The sequence below is a fragment of the Arachis ipaensis genome, chromosome B01, assembly GCF_000816755.2.
Source record: "Arachis ipaensis cultivar K30076 chromosome B01, Araip1.1, whole genome shotgun sequence".
Lineage (NCBI taxonomy): Eukaryota > Viridiplantae > Streptophyta > Magnoliopsida > Fabales > Fabaceae > Arachis > Arachis ipaensis.
The window spans coordinates 118615321-118625473 of NC_029785.2; the positions used below are offsets into that span (position 1 = coordinate 118615321).

The 10153-nt window shown below is 39.5% G+C and overlaps 1 protein-coding gene across 1 annotated transcript; it reads left to right on the top strand.

Moving 5' to 3' along the window:
* On the top strand, positions 4342–6459 carry LOC107611594. The gene is made up of 3 exons (XM_016313505.1): positions 4342–4444; positions 4499–5438; positions 6264–6459. Exons 1-3 carry the CDS (start codon positions 4342–4344, stop codon positions 6457–6459), a joined length of 1239 nt encoding a protein of 412 aa, XP_016168991.1.

Here is a 10153-nt window from a genome sequence, read left to right on the forward strand (position 1 = left end):
GAATACTTTGAATGTCAAGATGAACACCAAGAACACTTTGAATGTCAAGATGAACACCAAGAACTTATTTTTAAAAATTTTTAAGAAAAGAAAAATATGCAAGACACCAAACATAGAAATTTTCAAACTTTAGACACTAACAAATTGAAAATGCATATGAAAAATAAGAAAAGATACAAAACGTAAAAATGCAAAGATTAAACAAAGCAAATCATCAAGAACAACTTGAAGATTATGAAGAACACCATGCATGAGTTTTCGAAAATTTTAATGAAATTAAAAAGATGTAATTGACACCAAACTTAAAAATTGATACTAGACTCAAACAAGAAACATAAAATATTTTTGTTTTTATGATTTTATTAATTTTTTGAAATTTTTTTCGAAAATTAATTGCAAAAAGAAAAATAAGGATTTCAAAATTTTTAATGAGAATTCCAGGAATCATGCAATGTTACTCTAAAGCTCCGGTCCAGGAATTAGACATGGCTTACTAGCCAGCCAAGCTTTCAGTGAAAGCTCCGGTCCAAAACACTAGACATGGTCAATGGCCAGCCAAGCTTCAGTAGATACAAATCAGGCATATAACAACTGATTAGATAAGAGTCCACGGACTCTTGTGATGATAAGTTGAAATCTCGGTCCAAAGGATTAGACATGGCTTCACAGCCAGCCAGAATTCAACAGATCATTGTGAAACTCTAGAATTCATTCTTAAAAATTCTGAAGAACATAGAATAAATTAAAATTTTTTTTTTGAAAATTTTTCGAAAATAAAAGAATAAAAATAAAAAGCTTAAAATTAAAATAAAATTACATAATCTGAGCAACAAGATGAACCGTCAGTTGTCCAAACTCGAACAATCCCCGGCAACGGCGCCAAAAACTTAGTATGCAAAATCGTGATCGTTCATTCCTTGGTAACGGCGCCAAAAACTTCACGCGCACGTTCATAATTTTTGTTCTTTGTCACAACTTCGCACAACTAACCAGCAAGTGCACTGGGTCGTCCAAGTAATAAACCTTACGTGAGTAAGGGTCGATCCCACGGAGATTGTCGGCTTGAAGCAAGCTATGGTCACCTTGGAAATCTCAGTCAGGCAGATTCAAATGGTTATAGAGTTTTAATAATTAAAAGATAAATAAAACATAAAATAAAGATAGAGATACTTATGTAATTCATTGGTGAGAATTTCATATAAGTGTATGGAGATGCTTTTATTCCTTTTAAACCTTCGCTTTCCTACTGCTTTCATCCAATCCTTCATACTCCTTTTCTATGGCAAGCTGTATGTTGGGCATCACCGTTGTCAATGGCTACATCCCGTCGCCTCAGTGAAAATGGTCCAAATGCGCTGTCACCGCACGGCTAATCATCTGTCGGTTCTCGATCATACTGGAATAGGATTCAGTAATCCTTTTGCGTCTGTCACTACGCCCAGCACTCGCGAGTTTGAAGCTCGTCACAGCCATCCCTTCTCAGATCCTACTCGGAATACCACAGACAAGGTTTAGACTTTTCGGATCTCAATAATGGCTGCCAATAATTCTAGCCTATACCATGAAGACTCTGATCGTAGATCAGAAGGCTAAGAGATACACGTTCAAGCTTGTTTACATGTAGAACAGAAGTGTTTGTCAGGCACGCGTTCATAAGTGAGAATGATGGTGAGCGTCACATAATCATCACATTCATCATGTTCTTGTGTGCGAATGAATATCTTAGAGAAGAAATAGGCTTGAATTGAATAGAAAAACAATAGTACTTTGTATTAATTCATGAGGAACAGGGCAACTTGTTTCTGGCGTTTAACTCTGCTTTGTAACCTGTTTCTGGCGTTTAACTTCAGAATAGGGCAGGGAGCTGGCGTTGAACGCCAGTTTACGTCATCTAAAATCGGGCAAAGTATGGACTATTATATATTGCTGGAAAGCCCTGGATGTCTAATTTTCAACGCAATTGAGAGCGCACCATTTGGACTTCTGTAGCTCCAGAAAATCCACTTAGAGTGCAGGGAGTTCAGAATCCAACAGCATCTGCAGTCCTTCTTCAACCTCTGAATCTGATTTTTGCTCAAGTCCCTCAATTTCAGCCAGAAATTACCTGAAATCACAGAAAAACACACAAACTCGTAGTAAAGTCCAGAAATGTGAATTTCATTTAAAAACTAATAAAAATATACTAAAAACTAATTGAATCATACTAAAAACTATATAAAAACAATGCCAAAAAGCGTATAAATTATCCGCTCATCACGTATGCGACCACCTCTTTTTCAATAGCATGCATACGTGAGGCAGGGGCTTGCGTACACGGGACTCCTATTTTGCAGAAAAATGATTTCCTATGTTTCTAAAGGTTCTCTAAACTTTCTAAACTTCCCTAAGATGTAGTTTAAGGGTAATGTTTTATAGTTAGGTCTAAGGATTAATAGAGGAAAAGTAATGACTTAAATAAGTGAATTTTACATGAATTAGAAAACAGAGGCTTAGGTTTCTGGAGTACTGAGGACTGAATTGGTTGAGTAAGATGGCGAAGCATTGTATTGATGATTAATGATACGAGTTATGAAAGTGGTGAACTAATGAGTACTGACTAAAATGATTTCTGAAAACCAGTGTTTTGTTATTTTATTGAAAATGTTGAGACGCTATGCGTCTGGCAGGGACGGTAGGTTAATCGAGGTCGCGGCAGAGTAAGGACGGTGGTTAGTTTTGCTTACGTTAAGATGTGAGGTCTGAGACAGAGTATCCCACTCGCATCCTTTCGAATCACAAGAGTGTGCCCGGCACTATATCCGTGGGTAGTGTGCCCGACACTATATCCGTGGTGGATCCCACTTTTATTCGTGACCAAAAGGCGACATCTCCATGGAGATGTGTCAGGTTAGCAGTTGAACCGATAATATGATATCACAGCCAAATAGGACAGACATTCATCATGTACATAATCTATCTGTTTGTTTGCTTTGCCGGCTTGTATTGTTTGCCAAATTGTTTAACATGCCTAAATACTTATTGAATTACTTGATATATATGATTATACTTGTACTTTACCTGCATTGTATTACTTGTATTTTTTACTAGGATTGAGGAGGTTCGAAAGCTGGTGGCGATGGGATCGCATGGCGGTTAGGCTGGCGAAGGCTGTGGGACAACAAAGATTTGTTAAATTATAAAATCCCTAAGTTAGATTACCCTTAATTTCATTATGGTTTTAAGTTATGGTTTTAAAATTTACTTATGTTTTAAGCTTGAATCTCGTGATGGATATGAAGTTCTAGAATTGCCTCTGTCGTCCCGGAGTCTTATATTTTACATCACTGGGCACTGTTACCATACTGAGAACCTCTGATTCTCATACCATATTCTATTGTTATTTTTCAGATGCAGGTTGTAACCCACCTCGGTGAGTTTCTTGATGGTGACAGAGCGGAGGATCCTTGATATGTTTTGAAGTCTTTTGATTTATTTTGATTGGATCTCTCACTTTTGTATTTATCTTTGCTTTAGAGGCTTACTTTGAGAGAGATTTTGTATAAGCTGTTTTACTTTCAAAACTCTGTATGTCTGTCTATAACTAGCCAACTTAAACTCTGCGGGCGGCGGCTAGATCCTTATGACTATTATACTTTGATATATCTATATATATGTCCTGATATCTGTACGTATATCTTGTGCCTCGATTAGTGTAGCTTTGTGTGAACATTTTGCGCTTTTGAAACTCTATTTTTGAGCTTATTTCTTCATCGAGCTTCTAGAATTATTATTTCTTTCTATTATATATATATATGTATACGTATGAGCTTTAGACTTGTTGTAACCTGCGGTTCATCCTCGTGAGCCTGAGGGATGGACCGATTGAGTTTCATTGCATACTCTATGTCTTTTTCTTTGATGCTATTTAGGTTATCTCATTGATATTGCATAGCATGCTTGTGTGTGAGCGCCTTTTTGGGATAATTGAAGCACTAGGCTTTTGATATTGAGACTGATTACCTTGATATCGATTGTTTGATGTAGACAGGAACCCAATGGCTTCTCGCGGACGAGGTCGTACGCGTTCACGAGGAGAGAGTGGAAATGAACAACTTGCTGATAACCATGCCGAGTTTATGGCGGCGATGGCTAATCTTGCTAATACCATGGAGGCGAATACTGTAATGGTTAGGTCAACCAACGGAAAACGGAAACAGAAATGGAAACGGAAATGATAATAGGGACAGAAATGGTAATGATTTAGGAGGTGCTCCGATGACCTTGACTTCATTTCTCAAGGTTCATCCACCGACTTTCAGAGGCTCGACCAACTCAACTGAAGCAAACAATTGGTTCTGAGCTATGGAGCATGCACTACATGCTCAACATGTCCTGGCTAACCAATACATGGAATTTGTGTCCTATCAGCTGTTAGGAGAGGCACAACATTGGTGGCAAGGAGAGTGTCAGTTGCTATGACTTTCGAATGCTGAGATTCCTTGGAACGTGTTTCAAATAGCGTTCTATAGGAAATATTTCCCGGAGTCAGTGAGAGAAGCAAAGAAGTTAGAGCTTATGCAGCTGAAGCAAGGCTCTTTGTCTGTGGCGGATTACACAAGTTGGTTCGAGGAGCTCTGTAGGTTCTCTAGGGTGTGTCAAGGTGCCTCGGAGTCCTATGAGAGCTGGAAGTGCATTAAGTGCCAAGGAGGCTTGAGGGATACCATTATGACTGCTACGACTCCTCTAGAGATTCGAATCTTTTCCGAGCTTGTGAACAAGGCGAGAGTTGTGGAAGAGTGTGCAAAGAAGGTGGATTCATCAAGAGACACTCGTATGGGAAACAACAACCGTGGGCAAGAAAAATATTTTCAACCAAGAGATCAGAGCTTCAAGAGAGGAGGACATGCACCTCAAGGTCAAGGGGGCTTTAAGCGAAATACTTATGCTCAGTACCATCCGGTCAGAGGTAGAGGTAATCAGAGTAAGGCTTCTCCAGATTCAATTTGTAACCATTGCGGGCGTTATCATCCGAATGACTCGTGCAAGTTGGGTATAGGTGGATGCTTCACTTGTGGACTACCTGGACATATGGCGAAGGATTGCCTTCGTGGGAGGAACTCGAATGCGGGTCAGAATCAATACCAAGGGCAGGTGTTTGTTGTGAATGCCCAAGATGCTACTAAGGCAGATTCGTTGATGAGAGGTATATGCTTAATTGGTGGTAAAATGTTGATTGCATTATATGATACTGGAGCTTCGCATTCGTTTATTTCTTTTGATAAGGTTGAAGAACTAGGATTGAAAGTGTCAGAGTTAGCATTTGATTTGCATGTGCATACCCCGTATCAGACGGTTGTGACTAGGTCAGGTTGTAGGCAAGTAGGTTTCAAGCTTGAGAATAGAGAATTTGTTCATGACTTAATATGTTTGCCAATAGTTAGATTTACGGGTGGAAACAGGTCAGGTCAGGCCAGGCTTTACTCTTAACAGGCCTGGCCTGTCATGTAGTTAATTGGGCTGAGCCTGGTCTGCAGCCTGTTATAGGCTTTTTTAAAGTACTAAACCTGACCTGTTTTTAGCCTGGCCTGGTCTAAAGCCTGTTAAAATGCTTGATAATTTTTTTTACAAAAATAACAATATTATTTAAAAAAATGATTTTTCAATAAAAATATTTATATGTAATATGTCATATTTAATATTTATAAGAATTTTTAAACTTTTAAAGTATTTAAAATATACAAAAATATTTATAATAAAATATAATAAATTTAAAATATCTCATAATTTTGTTAATAATAAAAAATTATTTATATATTTAATTATGTGTTAATAGGCCTAGGCAGGCTTGATAGGCCAATAAGGCTAATTAATGAGCCTAGGCCTGGCCTATTAATATATTAAGGCTTTAAGAAGAGCCTGAGCCTGTTCCTATTTTACAACATACCAGGCCAGGCTGCAGGCCCCTAACAGGCCGCCTGGCCTTTTCCACCCCTAGTTGGGTTGGAGATGATTTTGGGATTTTATAGGATGTCCAAGAATCGGGTTTTATTGGATTTCTTTGAGCAATCGATTCGGTTTATGATGGAAGGAGAAAGTGGAGTAGTGGTAGCTGAGGTTTATTACCTGAACTCTGTGATGGTGAACTGCAGTGGAGAAGAGTGTCAGGGTTATATATTGTTGGCTGCGAATGCTTTAGGTGACGAATAGAAAATTGATCAGACTTCGGTAGTTAAAGACTTTCCTAAAGTATTTCCTAAGGATATTCCTGAATTCCTACCTCAAAGGGAGATTGAATTTGCAATTGACTTGGTGCCGGGAGCCGGACTAGTGTCGGTTACACCGTACCGAATGGCTCCGATAGAGCTGGCTGAATTAAAGAGTCATTTGGAGGAGTTTCTTAACAAGAGGTTCATCCGACCGAGTGTATCTCTGTGGAGAGCACCAATTTTGTTGGTAAAGAAGAAAGATGGAGGAATGTGACTTTGCGTAAATTATTGACAATTAAACAAAGTGACTGCGAAGAGCAAGTATCCGTTGCCTAGGATCAACGACTTAATGGATCAATTGCAAGGAGCTGGGGTATTTTCTAAGATTGACTTGAGGTCAGAATACGATCAGATAAGGGTAAAGGAGGATGATATTCCAAAAACTATGTTTAGGACGCACTATGGACACTACGAGTTTGCGGTGATGTCCTTTGGGTTGACGAATGCACCTGCTGTGTTCATGGAGTACATGAACAAAGTATTTTGTCCCTTTTTGGACAAATTCGTGGTGGTATTCATAGATAGTATTTTAGTTTACTCAAAGACGGCAGAAGAACATAAAGAGCACTTAAGAATTATGTTGCAAATCCTGAAGGAGTGGAAATTGTATGCTAAGTTGTCCAAATGCGAGTTCTGGAAGGAGGAAGTGAAGTTCTTAGGTCACGTGGTGAGCAAAGGAGGAATAGCCGTAGATCCTTCGAAAGTGGAGGTGGTGATGGAATGGGAAAGACCGACTATAGTGACGGAAGTTAGAAGTTTCTTGGGCTTGCCCGGATACTGCCGAAGATTCATTGAGGGATTTTCCCGGATTGCATTACCGATGACTAAGCTAACAAGGAAAGAGGTACCGTTTGTGTGGACGTCGGAATGCGAGGAGAGTTTCTAGACTTTAAAACAAAAGTTGACTTCAGCACTTGTTTTTCTTTTGCTGGAACCACACGAACTATTTGAAGTGTACTGTGATGCTTCTTTGAAGGGTTTGGGTTGCATGTTGATGCAACACCAAAACGTGGTGGCTTACGCACCGCGTCAGCTGAGACCGCATGAGGTAAATTACGCAACTCATGAAATTGGCGGCGATTGTGTTTGCATTGAAGATTTGGAGACACCACTTGTACGGAGTGAGTTTTAGAGTCTTTTCTAATCACAAAAGTCTTAAGTATATCTTTGATCAGAAAGAGCTTAATATGCGTCAGAGGAGGTGGATGGAGCTGCTTAAGGATTATGATTTTGAACTGAGTTATCACCCTGGGAAAGTTAATGTGGTAGCGAATGCTTTGAGTAGAAAGTCTTTGATTGTTGCTTGGATGAGGATCAAGGAAGAGGAATTAGTAGATAAGTTTGCAGAACTTAAGCTGGATATTGGTGAAGCTGACAGACAAGCCTGTTTGAATCAATTATGCATTTCAAGTACTTTTAAGTCAGAAATTCAGAGGGCTCAGCAAAATGAAACAGAACTTCAGCGACTATTTCAACCAATTGGCAAGAAGAGGCATGGAGAGTTTACTAAAGATGATGAAGGGTTGTGGAGATATAAGGGGAGAATTTGTGTGCAGGATGTCAGAAGTTTGAGACAAGAGTTGTTGTCGGAAGCTCACAACAGCGGGTTTTCTATTTATCCAGGGAGTATGAAGATGTACTATGATTTAAAGAAGATGTTCTGGTGGGCTGGGATGAAGAATGATGTAGCTATAGTTGTATCTAAGTGTTTGACATGTCAGCAGGTGAAGATAGAGCACCAGAGACCGTCGGAAATGTTACAGCCACTTGACATTCCTCAGTGGAAGTGGAAAGGAATTACAATGGATTTTGTGACCGGTTTACCGAGGACTAGGTCAGAATTTGATGCGGTTTGGGTGATCATGGATCGTTTAACCAAGTCCGCTCATTTCCTGCCTGTCCGAGTGAACTATTCTATGGAGGAATTGGCGAGATTGTACATAAAGGAGATTGCAAGGTTACACGGTGTGCCATCGAGCATAGTGTTGGACCGTGATCCCCGATTCATATCAAGATTTTGGGGAGCTTTCCAAAGAGCTTTTGGTACGAGACTATGTCTCAGCACGGCATATCATCCGCAAACGGACGGACAGTCGGAAAGAACTATTCAAATGTTGGAGGATATGCTAAGGGCATGTGTTTTGGATCAACTGGAAAGTTGAAACCGTTATATGCCATTGGTGGAGTTTGCGTACAACAACAATTTTCATGCGAGCAATAGAATGGCTCCGTATGAGGCTTTGTATGGACGGAAATGCCAATCTTCACTGTGTTGGTATGAAACCAGTGAATCAAGTATTTTGGGTCCTGATTTGGTAGCGGAGACTACTGAAAAGTAGGGGTGTTCAAAACCGATCCAATTCGAACAAAACCAACCAACCGAACCAAAAAAACCGATAACCGAACAAACCGAAAATCGAAAAAATCAAAAAAATATTTTTTTGCAGTTTTTGTGGTTCGGTTTGGTTTTCGGTTTTGTTAGGGAAAATCCTAACTGAACCGAACCGAACTGGTGTTATTAAAAAACCCTAATATAAAAGTAGCCTTCCTCCATAATTCCTTCTAATCTAGCCGTAGCCACCCCTCCCCTACTAGGAACCCTAACTCCTCGAGCTCTCTCTCAGTCTCTCTAGCACTGTGTCTCAAAGTCGGACCTCCTCCTTCTTCTCTGCCATCGACGTCGCCGGACAGCACCATCACGGCGGTGCGGTCCTTTTCTCTCCCTCTCCATTCCTCGTAGGCTCGTAGCGCTCCTCTATGTCCTTCATCCTCGACGGCTCCACACACCACCTCTCCAGTAGTCGTCTCCTCCACGAACCAACAGCCGTCGTCATCCTCAACGAACCGCAGCAGCATGCACCAGACGCAGTCGAAGCCGCTGCCGATCATTGCCCGTCTCTCGTTCGTCGTTGAAGTCGTGTCGCTGTCCAGTCTCTTCTTCTCCGTAATTGAAGCAGTGTTGTCCTTCCATCTCAGGTTGTTTTTTTTGTTCTGATTCTATTTATTTTTTAATTCTGGTTTAGTCTTATGGATTCAAATTTTGTTTTTTAATTCTGAACTTTTTGTTCTATTTTGATTTAGGATAATTCTGGTTTAGGGTTGGTTCTGAATTTTTGTTTATTTAATGTTAATGCAGGAAAGGAGAAGGAGAAAGAGGAAGAATTTGTGGAATTAGTACACCACATGAAAATTGTGGAATTAGTTTGGTTGTATTTCTGATTCAGTTTGGTTCTATATCTTGATTCAGTTTGGAGTTGGTGCACCATTTTTGCAAAATTTTTGGAATTAGTTTGGTTGTGTATCTTGATTTTCTTGATTCAGTTCAGGTTGATTATTGTTCCATCTGTTTCTGCTATTTTTGCAACATTTGTTAATGATTTTAATTCATTGTGCTTCTGCTAATTTGTTAGTAATTTGAGTCAGATTGATCATTGTTCCATCTACTTCTGCTGTTTTTGCAAAATTGTTAATTATTTTAGTTTGTTGTGTTTCTGCTCATTTGTTAGTGATCTTTGAGTTAGGTTGACTATTGTTATTTGTTAGTGACTGTGAAATGGTATAATGGTTTTTATTTGAATTAATTAAATAAAATGAACAAATCGAACCGAACCAAACCAATTTTAATTGGTTTGGTTTGGTTCGGATGATCTCGGGGAAAAAACTGAACCAAACCAAACCGCAGTTTTAATAAACGATCGGATCGGAGGACTTTTTCCTAAATAACCAAACTAAACCGCACCGCCAACACCCCTACTGAAAAGATTAAGAAGATTCGAGCTAGGATTTTGACTACACAGAGCCGACAGAAAAGTTATGCAGATCAGAGAATGAAACCATTGGAATTTGAAGTGCGAGAGCATGTATTTCTGAGGGTTACTCCGACAACTGGGATTGAAAGAGCAATTAAG